At 42.7% G+C, this 19678-nt stretch overlaps 1 protein-coding gene across 3 annotated transcripts in view; it reads right to left on the bottom strand.

Moving 5' to 3' along the window:
* Positions 1 to 19678, bottom strand: part of OXSR1 (oxidative stress responsive kinase 1) — an 86890-nt gene that overhangs the window by 18609 nt on the left and 48603 nt on the right. For all 3 annotated transcript variants that reach the window (XM_059838923.1, XM_059838931.1, XM_059838937.1), the window contains 3 exons: positions 14187 to 14242; positions 4958 to 5067; positions 1472 to 1573 (listed from right to left, as the gene is read on the bottom strand). In XM_059838923.1, the coding sequence (XP_059694906.1) occupies positions 1472 to 1573; positions 4958 to 5067; positions 14187 to 14242 (268 nt within the window). The remainder of the gene's footprint in view (positions 1 to 1471; positions 1574 to 4957; positions 5068 to 14186; positions 14243 to 19678) is intronic.

Below are 19678 nucleotides of genomic sequence, written 5' to 3'. Positions count from 1 at the left end.
GCCTGCTCTGAGTTAGGAGTAGCTGGATTTCCAAATGCTGTTGTGATTGTGGTGTGGGAGGGGATGCACCAAGGCCCTGAAGAAGTGACACCCAACTCCCACAGCACTTCAGCAGGTAAGACTGAAAAAATGGGAGTTTGTCACAGTGTCACTGAATGGTTTGGGTTGGAAGGGACCTTAAAGCTCATTTAATTCCAATCCCAATCCTCCTGCCATGCACAGGGACACCTTCCACTAGCCCAGGCTGCTCCAATTCCCACCCAGCCTAATCTTGAACACCTCTCCAGGGATGATGCATCCACAGCTTCTCTGGGTAACTCATTCCTGTGCCTAACCACCCTCACAGTAAAGAATTCCTTACTCACATGTAATCTAAATCTCTCCTCTTTCAGTTTACAGCAATTCCCTTTTGTCCTATCACTATGTGTCTGTGTAAAACATCACTGTCCCAATGCCAACAATGGAGGGACTTGACACCCACAGGCCTCATATCCCAGGTCACTGCTCTAACCATGAGCCTTGGGGGTAGAACAGGTCTCCACATGCTTGTGTTCAATCCAAAGGACCACACATCCCACAAGGAGAAGCAAAGTGGCCTTGAAGAGGATGGGCCAAAAGGGCTTAAAGTTTTGTGATTGAAACAAAGCCTCATCAGATATCACAAAGGACATAAGGAAAAAGATCTCAAAGCTCAGTAGAAGGACAGGATGCTTCAGACCCCAACTGATGGGTGTCAACTCTTAACTTTGAGATTCACCCACCCCTGAAAGAACAGCATGCTAGAAGCAGCTCCTGGTTCAAGAGTCATGAAAGGGTGAGTTAGGTAAACTTAGAAGGTGATCTAAGGTTCAAGATATTTGAAAAAAAAAATTTGGTGTGTCAGGGTTTAAATAAGAACATTTCTTTCATTTCAACCTTGCTAGAATACTATTGTTGACAATACCACAGTTTCATACTGATGTGTGGTACTTTAAATTGGATCAGTGATTGACAGGATTGTCAGTGTTAACAAAATTAAACATTCTCTTGGATAACTCGTAACAGGAGAGGTATCAAGAGAATGTCTGACAGGCATTAAGAAGGATTATCAGAGCAAGAGAAAGAATAGCTAGCCAAGTGTCACTGGATGACCATAAGGCATTCTGCATCATTACTTAGAACCCTAAAAACATCTGCTGACTTCAGAGGTTTAAAACACACAGCACTTTCCTTAAGAATGGTAAGACTCAGGATCTAAATAAAAACTGCAGTTTCAGATAATGCTGATGAAGGGGCGTATTTTTAAAAGGTGACTCGAGACATCCCAGAACATCATGATCCACAAGTACACGTTGAAAGGACAAACTCTTCTATGCAATGTGCTAAGTTGAGAGGACAAACTCTTCTGTGCAACATGCTAGCCAAATTCTTGAAAACATCCACAGAACACACTGATCCCTTATCTTCCACAAAGATCTGGAGATTTGCTCACCTTCATCGGCGGGTATTTATGGTAAGGAGCTGCTCCTGTGGCCAGTTCAATAGCAGTGATCCCAAAGCTCCAGATGTCTGCCTTGAAATCATATCCTCTGACCTGAAAAATATTAGAGGATGTTATCATGTGCCTCTTGCTGTCCTTTCACACACCCTTTCCCCACGAATTTGGAAAGACCAGCACTATAGAGATGGAAACAACACTTTCTCCCTTCTCTCCCTGCAGGTCCTCATACCTTCAAGGAGGTGTTTTAGAAGTCACAGTCTGGTGAAAATCATGGCTGTGCACTGTACAACTAGGACTGCTCTGCCATAAACTCCACTGCAGAACATAAAGGGACACTGGGCTAACCCAGGCTCTGACTTCTACACACAGACACAGAGAATCATTACATAGTGCAATAAAACTCATAGTTAATAGATGGACTGCTACCCCTTGGGACACCCGCCTCACTACACTTTTAATCAACCTGACTGCAAATATGCTCCATCCTGGAACTTCATGACACACCAGCCCAGTAAAAGCCCCTCATTCCTGCCTGCAGACTTATGTTTCCCTCCAGTTACTAACAGTAGCTTCTGCACTTGACATTAAACACAAGCCTGTTCAGGAAAATTTATAGCATTTACTTCCCCTCCTGCACAGGAAAAAATATTTCATATGCCAAAGCAGTTACTTCCTCATTATCATTAGGTAATATTTTGGCACTTGCTTTCTCCGCTGCAGGGGAGAGACATTATGTACTAACTTCAAGAGCAGCTCTGAAAATCAAAGCATTTTGTTGCTTAGGATGGTTTGTGTTTCTTCTCACTACACTATGGAAAAATGAAAATTGCATCAGAGCAGAGCTAACAGGGGCACTGTGCTCAAATAACCTAACAAGCTTCAGAAAGCCACTCCTTGTGATGCAGCCAAAAAGCATTCCCCAAGCTGCCTTAAAGATGATCTTGAATCTTGGCAAACTAACAAAACCCCCTCCTGTACTATTTGTCATGTAATACTAGAGTTGGACTGAAACTTGTTATAGAGACAGGAATTTATATCTTGCACTGATTTCTTCCACTCTGTAAGCACAATTTTCATTAGCCCTATAAGTCTGAAATGTTTCTTGAAGTGTTTAGTTTATGGATGCCATGACTTTGAACAGATTTCAAGTCAGTTATATAAACAAGCAGATATCTAGTAACATTTAAAAGGCACAGGACAAGAAGAAATACACTGTAAGGGCGGTTTTTTGTCTTCTCACACTAGTTTTAGGTTTGAAGAATAACTTTTGGGCATTTTTAGCTGCATCTTTCAGTTACTCTTGCAGCACACCAATACACTGTACATCTCCATTTCCTGACAGGATTTTAACAGTTTAGTGTGAGGGAGTTTTTTCATTATTTCATATAATCCTGCTTGCAAGTGAAAGTTAAAAGCTCAAAACTGTCTGCAGTAGTTCATCTTGACATCTGTCCAATGAATTAGTCACCACCCTGCAGTTAGTTTATATCAACAACATTTATCTTTCTCATCAACTCCTTTTTTTGCCATAAATCTGTCGAGTGACCATACATTAAAAGACAATGTTGAGCAATCAAACATTAACATTCTGAAGGAATTTAATGGTGCTGAAGGAAACCAGATGGAATTGGGTCAATAATATCTATATGTGAAAGGCTAACTTAGAGCAAGCCCTCTGTCCCTCTTCCCGGCTGGATCCAGTGGCTCAGAGTGACACCTGCTGGAAGGCAGCAAGATCATCTAATGGACATTGAAGGATTTCACATCAGCATCATCAGCATCCCATTAAAATACTGCTTTAACTTCATATTTGCAACTGATTACATGTGCACAGCCTTGGTGCAGGTACTGCACTCTGGGCCAAGCTTACCTCCTCCTTTGGAAACTCATTTGTGGAGAACCACACCTCACTTTGTCACTGAAACCTTCATTTCCCATTTTTAGCTCCCTCTTTAAGGTATTTTTCCCTTTTGTCCTGAGGACTGCAGCTGCAAAGAGCCAGGAGCAGCACCATTAGGTCCTGGCCAGGCTGCTGAGGCCTGGGCATGACACACAGGACAGAAAAGCAAGGGACAGCTCTGATCTACCTTCAAAAACACCAAATACTCTATTTATTTTAACTCAGATTTAAATTTTTAAAAATCCAGAAGAATATGACAGTGAAGCAACTCAGAATCAAGTTTGCAAAGACAATCCCAAAGACAATTTAGGAAATGTGGTTTTATCCTGCCCTGTTAGACCTGCACTCTGAGGAGGCTGCAGCAGTGCTGGAATGCACTGGCCCCTCAGTCCCACCATGAGGAGCCACTGAAAAGGCCAAGCATTGAACAAGCCTTTCATCAATAAAATATTTAAGCTACTCCAAAATTATCTCCATTCCTCAGGGAGTTTTAGATATTGGAAAAAATGCACTTTAATGCACTTGTGTTTAGCTGCATTTGATTTTAGATACAAATATACATGGGGGTCTTATTCAAGATCCTCTCAAGCTTCAAAATATTTTACGAGAAACAAGAGCAAGGAGAAATGTATCAGGGTGGATTCACTTTAATAAAACAAATCCTTAAATATTAAAAAAAAAAAATTTGGAAAGACAAATGGAAACCCATTTATAGCCAGTTATATTTCTGCTTAGCACACTTGTCAGAAACCCAGGCCTCTGTCAAACTGATTTTAAGGGCATGAGGGATAATTTTCAGAATGTTCATGGCAGTGAACATCAATGCCATCGGCAGCTACTGCAAATGCCTTGGTAAGACTGTGGTGTAATTTTCTCTGTGAATCTTGCTAAGAAATTGGCAGCGATTTTATATTAAATAAAGTTTCCATGTGTCCATCACCAGAAGTCACACAAAGCTTCTGTAGTTTAGTTGAGAAGCAGTGGAGGACAAAAAGTGGCATTTCTCCATGCAAGGGGAAGAAGTATGACATCTTTTAGTGAGCCAAAAGAGCAGAGGAATGAAGGGGGAGAGACAAGCATTCCTCAGCATTTAGATACTCACAAGCCAAGAGGAGTTAAAAACCTGAATGAAGTCAAATGCATGTTATTATACTGAATTAACTCCCCACTCTGACATATCACAACTAACTACCCCAAATCTTAGGTTTGCAGATGCAGAAGAGCACATTACTGAGCTGTCTAAGGCATATTTACCATGTGTGAAACTATTTATATTCTACCTCACATCCATGCAAAAGGGAGGGGCAGGTTTATCTTCTTTATGCAACAACTGAGCTGTCTCATCCTCACCTGAGGCAGGAGCCTGAAGAGAAGCAATGGAGCAAAAATCTACTGAACACTTAACATTCCCCAGTAAGAGTCTGGCTGCAATAGGCAAGTCAAAGAAAATCCTGTATATAAGAAAACCCTTCAGGATGTCAAATTATCATCTTGGTTAGAAATAAACATAGCCATTGCTGATAACAGGGAATTCGAGGTGCAGATCAGCTCAGTGGACACTGGGAAACACAATTCACCTGTTCCATAACTTCTGGTGCCATCCAGCAAGGTGTGCCCACAAAGGTTTTCCTGACTTTATTCCTGGTAATGTCACCACCAGTGGCCAGGAACGCACTAACACCAAAGTCTGAAAAGAAAACAAAAGCAGAATTTATTAAGAACACATCCTGAGCAAACTGAAGGGCTATCCCTTCTTTCCCCTCATATTCCCAGCCACCTATTAAGTACCAGACCATGCAGTCATGCATGAGGGGTTTCCTAATAAAGGAGAAATGATCAACAGTTAGCTCCCTCCGAGTGCTGGTACATGAACTGCCATTCAGCAGTTCACCATTCAGTTCCTGGGGACAGCAGAGCTTTCAGCCCTGGCTGGCAGAGAGGAAAATTCCACTTTCCATTACAGCCCACTGGTCACATTAGAGCCTGCCCACACTCCCCCAGCAGCCCTGCTGCTGTACAAACCTGCCCTGCCAGCCAGAGCTGTATTTACATTTGTATACACACATAACTGCACTGACCCTCAAGCAGCATCCTGTGACATCCACAGCAATCAAGCTGGCTGCAGAAAAAGTCCCTTGAAAGCATTTGACTGTTCTAACTGAGGTATCAGCCCTTTATTCTGGATTTTTTTATGACCAGAACATGTTTTATTTTATAATCCTCCATGGCTGAAATGCTCAGTGCTTTAACAGGATCTCAGACTGGTTCCTGATGATACTGAACGTGCCACAAACCAGCCTGAGCATCCCAGGGAAGCCTCACAGACATTGATTCACACCCTGCACAGCATCTCCCCACCTGAAACACCTTTCACAAACCAGGATGCTCATGGATGCCCTTTGTGCTCACTGGTTTTGCATTTCTTGCAAAAAAACCACTCTTTTATTTGAAAACTATGCTGTAACCTCATATTTTATGCAATTAAGAATGGCATGGAAAACAGAATCTGTTACCAGCAGCAGCATACAGGGATAGAATAAAATATGTTTGTTCAGAGAAGAGCATTACCAAAGATCTGGCAACCAAGTCATTCAAGAGAAGATGGCACTTTGTTTGGAGAAAAAATAAAAATAAAAATCAAGTGACAGAGAAACTGTTAACACAGAACTGTTCCAAATCACCCTATTTATGTAGTGCTGAATTACAAGCCTGCAATGGGCCTATAACACAATATATAACTCAATTCCCCATAACTTTATCCACACACACACACTTTTATTTTTGAACACAGTACAAGCAATCAAAATCTCAGATGCCATTTTTGAGACTGATGACAGACTGGGAGGGCAAATCTCTGAAATTCCAGGGCTATTTAACATAAAACCAGAACGTTATAGATCACAACTGCTTTGAAAAATCTTGAAACTCTGTTGACAAAGCAAAATGTAAAAACCTTTGCCTCTGTGGCCAGAGGTGCCAGAGTTACTCCATGGCTTAAGGATGTTAAATTGGAGAATTAAGTGCAATATAAGATCCTTCCTTTCAATATGTAAGTCATGGTATCCATATGAGGACTGTCCCAAGTTCCCTCTGCATCACACCAGCAGTGCAGTGAGTCACTTCTCATTAGAATTTCAATATTTGAGAAACACCTCTGAAGTTATCACTCACAAGATGCTGAAAGCTTCCAGCTCACTTCAGTCGAGACTTCCCGGAGAGGAACCTAGTGCTCACTGAAGTACTAGACATGGGTAACTGCAAGGTGACATTAAATAAAGCTGCATAGAAATCACAGGGCTAAAATCAGCACTAACAAAAGCCTATCATTAGGATTCAGCTCTTCCAGATGTGCTGACCTGTTTTTTTTCCTGTTCCCAAAGGCATTTTGGCTTCCTGCTATGCTTGGAGTTTTAGCACTCCTAGATGGATCAGTGTCCCCATCAGTACTGCAATCTGAATCTTCTGGAAACCCACTTTTTGCAAAAGTGATTTTTGCTTTGAGATCTTCCATGTGAATATTTACCATTTTTGCTTTTCTCAGAAACTGCAGGAGCTCCCTAAAAGATTCAGAGTAAAGTTGCCTTTCACTGCTCATTACAGGAAGTCTCCCAAGATCTATTGTTCTAAACACAAGAGCAATCAGAAGTTCTTTTAAATAAGATAATACTAACAGAAACTTGTCCGAGTGCCATCAGCATTTTATTGTGATGTGCTGTATTTGAACTTGCACATATTATCTTACCTCAAGTTTCCATGCAGTCATTTTGAGGGGAAAGGAAATGCCATTCAAAGCAAAAGCATTCCAGCAGTAAAAACACAAGTCCTTCACACAGTATTCACCACATCTCACATCAAACTCGGGTTTATAAATTCCAGATGGAAATCAGGCCCTTACATCTGCCATCTGAAGAAAGCTTAAATGGAATTAAACTTTATTTCATTACATGGTTGATTTATTTAATGTTTTCCCAATTAATTTCCCTCATTTCCAGTGGGCTAAAACAGGCTCAAACAGCCTGTGCTACCCCCCTGTAAGGACTGACTTTGGGACCATCTTCTCAAATGTCATCTTACTAACTTTATCCAAGCCCCAGCTATTCAGATAAGAATGTGCCTGCTCTCAGGAAATATCTGGAAAGCAATAAAACACAACTCCAAATACAAGTTCAGGTTAAATTCCTTCTTCTGAGCAGTTGGGACCATCTGTGCCTCAGTCTCTCTGCCCCCAAAAAGGTTAAAACAGAACTAGGTTATTGTAAATGAACTGAACTTCAGAAAATGGGGAAATCCATGAAATTCAGGATAGCTCTAAAATGTGTACACATTTGTACTCTTCCTTGGCAGCTCGTGGTTTACATTGGCTCACTACGGTGATAACTGGCAAGGACTGAATCACCAGAGACAGGGAGGAATTGGAAACGCTTGGAGCTGGCTTGCAATACCAGTAACCACCACTGCTGGGGATCCACCGACTGTCAGATATCCCAAAGGAGCCCAAAAACTGCAGACTTCCAGCAATCTGACAGCAAATTACAGTCTCCAGGGTGTCTGGATGGAAGTGGTGGGTTTTTTTTTTTTTCCATTTTTCTGAAGCAATGTAGAAAAGATTCATCTGTTGGAGCTGTTTCAGTCATTTAAACCAAAGATAGCTAAGAAAAAAAAAAAAATACCCATAAAGATGTATATTTCCAGACTTGCATATCACAGCAAAACCAAGCCAGGATGGGAATTCAATCCTGCTGATGCAGGCTCTGCAAAAAATATGGCCAATTTTGTCTATTCCAGCAGAAACATGTTGCAAACCACATATCCTACAGGACACTCTACAGTGGCAATGATGTTGCAGAGTAGTGTTTAAAAAAGCAGGCCATGAGGAAACAATTCCTGGTACTATGGTATCCAAATTGTCTAACTTAAAAACTACTCTGGCCACTCAGGAAATGTAGAAGTTGAAAAAGTAGACCCAGTACAAACAACTCAGCAACATAAGAATGCTGTGGCAGGACCACATCACAACAGGCACCACTGCAGGTGTGTCTCTCAGGAAGACACATTTCTACCATATTCTAGATTGTTTCATCCAAATCTAGAAGTCAGCTGCTAAAAATAATCTCTCCTTGGCCCTCTCATATTGTAACATTACCTTAATCCTAAAAAGCCCAAATACCTGCTACTCCATGCAGCTACCTACAATTTCTTACATAGAAGGGAAAGAAATGAAGAATGTGCACTAAGAGCCAGGACTAAAACCTGCTGATATCAGAGGGGCTCCAACAGAGTTTGGTGTGCTCGAATCAGACCCTAAAGCAGTTTTCAATTCAAAAGGGGTAGAAAAACAGAATAATTCAATCGTGACTTCAAAATCACTTGAGTTGTCTTTAAACAAAAAGCATTTCAGAAGACAGCACTAGATGTTATTTTCACTGGTCACCTTCCTTCTTGTTCAGTTGCTCACCATCAGAAAATATCTGCAGTTGTACTTAGTGCTTTCCTGCAAACCTTAAAGCTTTCAGAGCACTGAAGATGAATGAACCTGGCAAAGAAGAGGAAGACAGTGATAAATAGCAATTTTGCGCTGAGAACGCAGCAGGTGGTAGGACACCAGATGAAAGGAAGATTAGTGGAGAATGAGAATCAAAGGCTTCTTTCCTTTTAGAGTCTAGATTGATGCACAGTGGTATTGGATCTGTAAATGCACACTTGTCCTCCTACTTCACAAAGTAACTTCAGGATGACAGATCCCAGGCTGGGTGGCGCCACCCACTGCCCTCGGAGACGTTCACAAGTGGTTTCAACAATCAAACAGTGCAACATCTCTTCAGGAAACACAGACAGTACCAGTGACACTAAGAAGTTATTTCACAGCTCTCTATAGCAGGAGAGGCCCTAGAAGTCTCCTCCAATCATAGAGAAAAATACTTTTGGACCTTTTTTTGAAAGGCAGAAGAGGCTCCAAGGTGTTCATGATCTAACACAGGCTCCTCGAGCGAACCCTGCAATCAACACTCCCCTCCCAAGTTACATTTGTGCCTTGCCCCTTGTTCAGGCAATTTAATCTCCCAAAGTTAGAGATTCCTAAGGGAAAGTGGGGAATGACACTGCCTGCATCATAGCTCTATGTTTATGTAGAATGCTATTTTAGTGCCATGAATTAAGAGCAGTCAGGAACACAGCGAACCGGTGACAAGCTGGCATGGATTTGTGGAAAGTTACACAAATTCAGTTACACAAGTTTTGCCTGGCCTTAACTATCCCCGTTTTATAAATAGATAAAGAGAGAGGGGTTAGGCAATTTGCCCAGGATCAATTAGCAAGTCCTGAACAACTTAGTGAAATCTCAATCTACTTCAACTGCTTGGCAACACAGCCTGCCCAGGCCACAGCTGACACTGCGGGCACCTCTTGGGAGTGCGCGTTGAGAATTCTCTGGTTTTAAATCCTGAAGAGATCATGTTATTGTCTCAAAAACCAAAAAATTCCACACATGGAGGGATGTGTGCCTCTCAGCCTTCAGCAGACACTTGTATCATCACATTCAATCTCAAAGGGATGGGTGGCAGCATTATTTAATATCCAGTGGATAAAATCAGGGGAAAACAAAGATATAGTCTGAATTCAGTCTCAGTAGAATGTTCACACCATGCCATGGCTGAAGCGTGGCTCATACTGAGCAAGTCTCATGCATCCTGGGAGAGTTTCTCCTCAACCTCTCCTATCCCTTCCCAGTCTATCAAGATGCTCATTTCACAGTAATTTATAGCTCCTGCATAATTAAATAAACTGACAAATGCAAAGCCTTGCTTACTGTGAGAAGCCATCTCCTGGTTTATGCATCAATACTGATGTCGATGCAGTTTTATGTTGACAGAGTGTTTTTATCTGTGCACTTTTAGACTCCTGGGAGTTGATAAATGCCAGAGCAAAGAGGTTTTATGCTCTGATTAAAAGAAATGAAGTAATTGCCATGGAGAGGCTGGAACACAAAAGAACGTGGCTATCTCCATTTACATTGCAATCACTGTCAGCACAGCCCAGAACAATGGTATCTGGGAAAGAGTCCTGCTCTCTCCAGAAGGCAGATTAATCCAGTGTGAAGGAGAACACTTCAAACTGAGAAAGTGACACTGTGAATTGTAACAGGCTCCAAAAACTTGGTGCCAAGACACAAGCCCAAGTGCCCTTGGGGAAAAAAAGAGAAATGTTAAGATAGAAGCAAACTGCCTCACTTTAGGTCTTGCTGGTCAGCTGGATTGGTCAAAGGCAATTTTCTCCTTGGGTCAGTGGATGCACTTTTTGAAAGCCAAAGGAGCGACACAGTTAAAAATAGAGTCATGAGTAAAAATAAGACTTGGGGAGGAGTTTCAAGCTGGGAATTTGTGCAAGCCATTAGAGGAATTTTTAGAATTCCCACTTCCAGCAGATGCCCTCGAGCTCACAGATCTCTCCATCTCTTTACCTGCAGCAACCTCAACTCAAGTGCTCTCACAGTGGCCTTCCCCATATGCACAAACACCAATTCAGGGTTACAAACAGAACCTGAGAAATGTCTGACACACCTTCACCAAGTTGCTTTTCTGTTCAGCCTTAAGAGAATTGCACAGCCCAAAATTCAAAAAAGAGGCTTTAATTTTCACTGGTGAGAACTGTGTAATAGTGCAGCAAAATTACTGCCATGAATTCCACACACTGAAAGTTTCAAGCAGTTAAATTCACTGACATGTTGTGGAGGTACAGTCCTGCAGTTAGGTTTCCACCAATCAATCTCAAATGCACCTTTGCTTTTTTCCCCTCAAAGGATTTCCAGATTGAGATGTACATTCCTCATTTACATTTGAGAATTACATTTCATCAGGGACAAGGAACAGGAACTGTGTCAAGCATGAGGAAATGCACAGGAACACAAGGTCACAAAGGCCAAAGATTAAATAAGACCTTCTTAACAACTGTTCACAGGCAGTTTGGATAGAGGAGTGGCAGAAGGGAAGGAGTCATTATAAAAGAATGGAAGTCTTTCTTCTCTGCTACATGATTTAAATTTTTCATGTACACCAAACCAGCTCCTTGCAGGGAGGTGCCCCATTCACTCCAACCCTCAGGCTACATTCCACAGCTGATCAATCTTTTGTTTTTTATCTCGTGGTGTAACTTTCCAGAGAAACTTAAGAGCGTTTGTTTCATGGGAATGAAGTGATTTCATCCAGCCCATAATTGAAGGACTCAACAATCAACAGAATTATTCATAATATGCATTAATATTATTGTCAAAGGCAAGTGCTTTGATCTTGCTGAAACAAATCTCATTTTATTGGGATTGGTTTGCTTCCAGCATTTTTTCCTCCTCAAAAAATTCCCCAGAAATTCTGCTACTTCATACTGGGTCAGGAGGCAAGGAAGCTTAAGTGTCAGAAATTCCCACAGAAACAAAATCTCATGTTATGACCAGGTCAGGCTCTTCTCTATTATTCATTCATTTATTTTCATTTCTTTCAAGTCATCAGCTGCCTCCACAGAAACTGAAGTGCTTCCTGCCACTGCAGTGAACCCTCTGACCTTGGTTTAGTGGCCCTGCTGTGGCTGATGAAAGGTGACAGGGTTGGTCCTTCTGCATGTTCAAAGAAAGAATTTGTAAAGAGAGAACTTTGCACATCTCCAAGTGCTGCTTTCACAGGATATGCAGAGAGATGAATTTCATCATTTAGGTGTTGCACATATAAACCACAAGTAGTTCAGTCTAGGGAACATGTACAATCACAGACAAAATAAATCCTCTGAAATGCACAGAGCTAAGACCAGTCAACCTTAAATCTATTTATCAACTGAAAATTGCTCAGCAGAAAAAATACACGACTACCTATTGCTAGTGAGCCTTAATACAAAAAAGGCAAGCCTTGACAGCCTTGTGGAAGAGAAACACAAGCAGCTCTCTCTAGGCTGGCAGAAACATTTAGAGTTACAGCTTTTTGCAGCCTCTCCCAAAACAGCATCAAAAGCTTGTGCAATTACAAATCCAACATATCTCGGGCCTGTCATGGAAAAAATGTAGGATTTCACTGCATAAAGTCTGCTCCTTTGAGCATCTTGGAAGCCACTCCCTACCTTCCATCAGCTGCCACATAACTGAATTATTTACACCTCATTAGAAACGTAACAGCAGGCATTAAGGGCACCAGAAGACTTAAAAAAGAAAACGACGACACTTCAGGTTTTTAAACAGAAATAGGTGTTATGTCCTGTAAAGGGCTTATTGTCCTCTGCAGAGAGGAGAGCTACCGAGAAAAAACTGCACTGCAACATGTTCTGCTTCCTGGTGGAAAATCTACACCTTTCATTCCAAGATGCAAAGCCAAGCACAGATAGTTCAAAAGAATAAACAATGCTACAGGCACTTCTCCCTCACACAACTGTCACTGCCTTGTCCCTAAACTCCCACCACGCTGGCCTGACCACTGCTGTGACTCTACCAGCAGGACAGGGCACTAAAGAAGAGACCTTGTCAGACACAGATATGGCTCTTCCCAATTAAAAATGGGATTGAAAATGTTACACATGTACAGGGATGTTTGCCAAGCTGGCAGGAGGGGACAGAGCTCTGCTCCCCAGCTAGAGGTGGCACTAGGACTGGAAAGGCACTACAAGATCCATGGGAAAGGCACTACAAGATCCATGGGAAGAACACAGTACTGAGGAAAGGAGAATTGGAGAAAAATTGTACTCAGGATAGGAAAACAGCACGCTGGGAAGAGAAGGAAAAACAAATATCACAGGTTCTAAATGTACTCTCCAAAAATCTTGGCTTACTTAATAGTCTGTAATAATAATAATAATCAAAAACACAGAATAGTTTGGGTTGGAAGGGACCTTTAATGGTCATCTTGTCCAACCCCCTGCCATGGGCAGGGACACCTTCAAACACAACAGGTTGCTCAGAGCCCCATTCAATTTTGAATGTTTCAGGGATAGGGCATAATTCTTGATTTCTGAACAGAAGAGTGAAGTCTGTGGGAACACGAATGAAATAAAATATCAGGAGAGGATCAGGGGGCAAAACACTCCACACAGTACCCTTTTCCACATGGTCTATCCCCACCCAGGACTGTTTCCAGCACAGCTCTGTTGCTGCAGCTCATGTCAGCAGTGACTGCAGCAGACCTCTCCAGGCACATCTGTATGAGCTAAAGCAACTGTCTGAACAGTTTTGCTTTGCATGACTGCTCCCAAGACTTCCAGCTCACCCCACTTTGGGCTGGGCCAGGGCAGCCAATTAAACACCCTCCCTGCCATCCAGCTCAATTGAAGCAGAGCAGGGAGCATCTACAGGAGCAGTTTGACCAGCTGATCTTTCCTTAAATGACTTTTACCATCAGATATGCCCATTTCCTTCTGATGGATCTGTCCACCCTTCACCAGAGACCTGTGGAAAACCACCTCAAACGTCAATGATAAATCAGTGAGTCTGTGCACTCCACTTCCAAGCCTACAAACTTGCTGATGTAAAAATCTGACTAGCTTATGCCAATAACTTTATCTGATCTATTGATTCTGAGGACTTCACAATCAAATGATTTATATCTGCTGATTGTCATTATTCCAAATAATAGTATTTTAAGATAACAAGACGTAATAAACTCTCGGTTGGCTTTTTGTTTTGGTTTGTGGTTTGTTTATCATTAGGTTTTTTGTTTGTTTTATGAACTGTGTGGCTTTTTGAAGCAAACATTTTTATGCAGGCTTCTCCTTGATCAGTAAACTATTTCCTTGGATATGCAGTTATGCCTAAAGTTTACTCAAAGCTACCAGGGAAGTTACCTGCAATTTGCACTGAGCCATCTTCTCCAAGAAGAATATTTCCTGCTTTCACATCCCTGCAGAAAGATAAAGCAACAATAAGTGGAAGTCATTAAATCTTTATTTCAACCAACAAAAATACACTAAAAGGTTATTATTTCTTATACTTTGTTTCTTATATTAGTATTTCTTGCCTCAAATAATGCAGAAATAAGGACTTAGTTGTAACTTCAGTAGACAGGCACTAAGTAGCATTCATATGATTTATATTTTAAGTACTACACACAGAGAAGACAAAACTTTGCAGAAGGTACCCTTAAAAGTGCAAGGAAAGTGGTTTGTCCCAGGTTCTTAGAGTTAGCTAAAAAGTTGAAAAGTGAACCTAGCACTGGTCAGATACTCATGTACCCCTTTAGGGGAAGAGACTTCAAGAGACAGTGAGTTGATCTGGTTCTCACCCAGCCCCACATCTCACTGCTCTCCAGCCCGGCAGAAGTTCTTGTGCTTCCTCAGGAAATCAGTTTAGCCCCCATACACTGGTGAAAATCCAGAGAGCAGAAGAATGTTGTTTGCTTCTGGCTTAATGAGCCTGGTCAGTGAAAAAAAGTCTCCCTGTTATCTTTTTTTTTTTCCTTTTAATGAACACACAAGAACATCCAGCATGTGCTATGAATGTTCTGTACTTTCCTCTTTCTAGCCAAAAGCTCTGGTTTTCAGGTTAACAGCAACACTTCTCCATTCTTGAGGGGAACACTGCTTTCACTGCAAACACTTTGAAGTTTTCCACTTTATTTTCACAGGCTGCTCCACATGCCAAGCCAAGAGAAGCACTTCATAGCTGACACCCTTGTTCATCAGCACAGGCTGCTAAGTTTGCACTGCCCAGGAACCCACGTGGAACGGCAGCAAAAAGAGGAAAACAACCCCAAAACAAGCAGACTTTCCCTCCACTGCCTTTGGCAAATATTCCAAATCCTTTCACATACAGAAAGAAGTCCAAAGCTATTTTTTTCTCTTCTCCCTAGTGCATCATGAGAACAGAACTGGTGCGATGGCCTGGCCAAAGAGCCCCAGTCAGGCCCTGGAAATCTCCTCCTTCCTGGCTTTGCTATTCTGAAGAGGAGGCTGGGCCACTGCCAGTCACAGGTCAGGATAATTTTAAACACATCCTCTCCAGCACCAGCATTTTTCAGACTCTTCCCAATATCCAGTCTAGGACAGTGGCATAGCAAGGCTTTTCCCCAGCACACAGCAGAAAAAAAAAAACCTGTCTATAAGACAGTCCCACTAAAGATGAACAGCAAACTGCGGCTGACAGCACCTTTAGCCTTCAAACTGGTATTTCAAGTCATGCCAAATGTACACCTCTTGCTAGCAATGCCTATCCTGGAGCCTAACTCCAGTTTGAAGTACAGGTGTGAGAACAAGTACAGGAAACACTCTTATTTGCTTTAATAATGAAGATGTGTCACAACTTTAGAGTTTCATATAGATCTGATAGCCTAAAGAAGCTGACTTTCCCTTCCAGAAGCATGATTTTCTGCATTTTTCTTCCTGCAACCAACACCTGGTAGCCATTGCAGACAACACAGCATCAGTGGATGCTCTTAAATACATGAAGGACCTGAAGGGATTAAATGCAGAATTAAGCAGGTGGCTACACTACCCCCCTTAGCATCCATTGGCCAAATCCAATATAATTGGTGCTGTTGAGGTAATTGCCACAAGAGATACAAACCTGACTGAGCCCTGCACTCCCACAAACTGCTCATGGTCCATAAAAAGGAGGAATGGAAGAGCTCCCTGCCAATATTTAGGTAGAAGATGCCTTTGGGATCCAGCCCCAGGAGCACACAGAGCCACAAGAGCACAGCACCAAAGCCTGCTCTGTCCTAGGTGAGGAGCTGGCTCACAGGGTGTGAAATGTGCCTGGCACAGGCACAGCCACCTCCAGGAATCCCCCTGCACACCAGCACTAATTCAGAGGGAACACAGGGTGTTCAGGAAACTCTCCAATCCTACTGGAAATGTTTACTCACAGCTGATTCTCCTATGACAGCCAGGATGCACAAGGCCCTGCCAGTTCCAGGTCATGGGGAAAGGAATAGGATGCATGAGGTTGCCTGTTGAAGTTATTAATTCTCTTACTGGAGTAAGAGTAATTTCCTCTTCCATCTGTACTCCAAGGCAGCCCAGGATGCTGGAGCATTTCCCCAGCAAGCTGGGCCATGCAGTACTGTGCAGCCTTTCCAAACTTCCCCTCTGGCAGAGCTGCACACGTGGCTCACCAAGCCCCCAGAACAGACCACACTCAGCATTAAGGAAGTGCCAGGGAAGATTTTAAGGAAAACTAAGGATGATGTCTCAACTATCACACACTTCACAATCCTAAGGAATTGTGGAGGCAATTCCTCCACAAGGAAGGCAGGTTTCACTGGCGTGGCATCAGCAGCCAGAAACCAGCAGACATTCCCTATCACCAAAGCATCCCACCACAGCAGATAAGCTGGACAGGATTAGAGAGCAAGAAGTAGTAAAACAAGCATTCAGACTGAATCCCATAGAAAAAATGAGCCCAAGGACTCCAGGCCCTTAACCCCCTCAAATCAAGAGGCTTGCTTTCTTTTTAACTTCAGCTCACATTAATTAAAATTTACATATTTTCTCATTGGAAACAAAAGTCAGTAAACATGATGCTTAAAGCTGGTTCAAGAAATTAAAACAAGTCATGGCCACAATATGAAATCCAGAAGGCCAAAACAGCCACTGCCTAATATCCAAGTCAAACTACAGAATTACATCACCACTTCATGTGGCACTTCCTCACAGTGACCAGCGCTCTGCAAAGGCCACCACTCACCCCAGCCTGGCACACTCCACCCCAGAGCAGCAAAAATGATGGGGCAGCAAGATGTCTGGGGAGTCACTGTTTCCATTGAGGAGTCACTGTTCCACAGAAGCAATTTCTAGCTTTCCCTACCCCAGTGTAACAGCACTGCAACAGCATCTGGTGAACACAGAGCAGCCTTAACACTGGGTGAGCACTCACCCCTTCCTTTTAGCACACACTGGTGCAGTAGCAGCATCTTTGAAGCAGGTTCTCCTCTAAAATCATATTTAAAATAAGGTGCATTTGAAGCAATAGGGCAGGGGAAAGATGATCAGTGCTTTCCTGTTAATTTTCATCAGGAGATGCTTATAAACTTCTGAGCTGAATGGCGAGAAGTTTGTTACTCCAGGATATAGTTATTGCCAAGTGTAACAATTTGAAGGGCACTTCCCATTAATGTGGTAATGACCATATCCTGGGCTGATACACTGGGAATTAATTGTGTGCCTCTGGCATAATTGCTAGAGTGGAAACAGGAAGCAGCTTTAGCATAAACAATAATTATATCACATTTTAAATGAAGTTACAGAAAGTTAGAGTAAACTTTCTTGTCAATAGCTTAACAAATGCTACAATACTTCTGGACACTCCTGCTCCACAGCTGTCATCTTCCTCTCTTCTAAAGCCTTCAAGAGCCTTTCCACAAAATAAGGACTGTGTTTTTATTTACCTTGTACTTCACAACCAGAGTGGGAAGAGAGGCTTGGACTCGCTCCAGTGCAGAGCTGGATTCTCCACATCAGCCTTGAAAGGTTTCACAGCAGGGCAGAAACCCTTCTTCATCTGCATTCCAAACTGGTTTAGCTTCCCAGTTTGACCAGACAAGAGTTACATCACATCAATGCCTCCAGGATGGGGCTGGGCCCCAAGCATGAGGTGCTTTATGAACAAATCTCATCCCAACAACAAAATTACAACCAAGCTCCAGCTACAGGAGATTTGGAAGCACAGGAAGGCAATGAGATGATGCTCCCCACTTTTAAGTGTTCCCACACTCCCCTCAATTAATTTTTCAGTGGGGCACAGGGAAACGACATGAACTGTATCCTGGTGGCTTGTTCCCATGATAGAGTCCTTAAAAGCCTGCTAAATGATCAGACCCACATTCATCTGTAGCCCTCAATCTTCGGCCTAACCCCACAGTGGTTGTTACAGCTACTGCAACCACAATAGAAGGGACCTGAGCAAAGAGTGTCACCCCAGGAGCTCTGCAGCCCAGCAGTGAGAAGAAAACTGTCACAGGAGAGGGGAAACAGATAAGCCCTGTTTACTCTGCCTCTGCTTCCAACCTGCTGGCATGTGCCTTTAGAACACAAAGCTGGCTGTAAGCACAGCCGTGAGTCATTTGCCCATTAGATGCAATTTACATCAACTGCAACAATAAATTTTCATGGACTGAACTCTATAGTGCATAATTTGGCACGAGGAAGGAGTGGTTGGTCCTGCCAAGTTTCATTTATAAAAAGAGAAGGTGCAAGATGCAACAATTACTATTTTCTTTTAATGGTAATGAATAACTCAAAATATTTATGCTGAATGCAACCAATTGCTGGAGTTGACATTGTTCTGAGTAATTGGTAAAATACTTCCAGGACAATATCTCTACATACAGTTAAACATGAGGCAATCTGTGACATTTTACACCAAGTGTTATTGCCCCTCCACCATCAAACATTCCTCTCCCTTCCATAATATGCTGTTACCTGTGTCACCTCTTCCCTTTGCCTTATAAACCAAGATATAAAAAGCTGGTGACAGGCAAGAGCTTTACCATTTAGAGCTGCAAAATGTAAACTAGGCTTGCAGCGTGCAGGCAGATCAGTATTTTTACCCCCTCAAATGTCAGCACGTTCAGTACAGCATAGAAGAAGGCATTCAAGGCAATTGTATTGGAAGTGCTATACATGAGCATGTCTCTGTTCCTGCTCAGAAAAGCTGTGTGCACTAACATTTCCATGCCACAGCGTTGAACCTAAAGTCCCAAACTCTTGGGTGAGTTGCAATTACTGCCTGTTACAGTGCTGTACTGAACTGCAGAGCCACACTCTGAAACATCTCCCAGAGCTTGAAGGTTTTCCAATGGCAGAGAGCTGGCAGAGCAGCTTCCATACTCCCTGCTGAGCCCAGCATAAGAGGAGGGAAGAGAGGGCCAAGTCCACAGCTTGCTTCATCCCTGCTCATCCACAGCCCTCTCAGCAGGTCCTCGTGGCCACTGGCAGCCGGGCCCAGCAGCAGCAGCCAGGCTGCCATAAATTCCAGCAGGGGACCAGCCCAGTGACATGCTTTATTGCCCAGGATCAGGCAAGCACAGCAACTGCTGCTTCCCTCTTCTCTGAGCTGCTCTGTCAGCTGCTGGGCTGTGGTAAAAGACCATGGCCTCCACACAGGAGCTGAGCCAGCAGCACAAGGCAACTCATAATTAACTCCAAAACTCAAAACAGTGGAAGCATTTTTGAAGCTACACCTTCATGGGGGCTACATAGGTGGGAATAATTAAAGGCTTTTGAATTATCATTTTAACGGCTGGAGAAACTTAGATGAATAATCCAATGTTACCAGGAACTTTAAAACCCTTTTTCTTTTTAAGCAGTCTGAAGCAAAGCTCTGAAAGGCAGAAGTGACT

The sequence above is a fragment of the Haemorhous mexicanus genome, chromosome 1 (assembly GCF_027477595.1).
Source record: "Haemorhous mexicanus isolate bHaeMex1 chromosome 1, bHaeMex1.pri, whole genome shotgun sequence".
Classification (NCBI taxonomy): domain Eukaryota; kingdom Metazoa; phylum Chordata; class Aves; order Passeriformes; family Fringillidae; genus Haemorhous; species Haemorhous mexicanus.
This window is presented reverse-complemented; position numbering and strand designations above follow the sequence as displayed.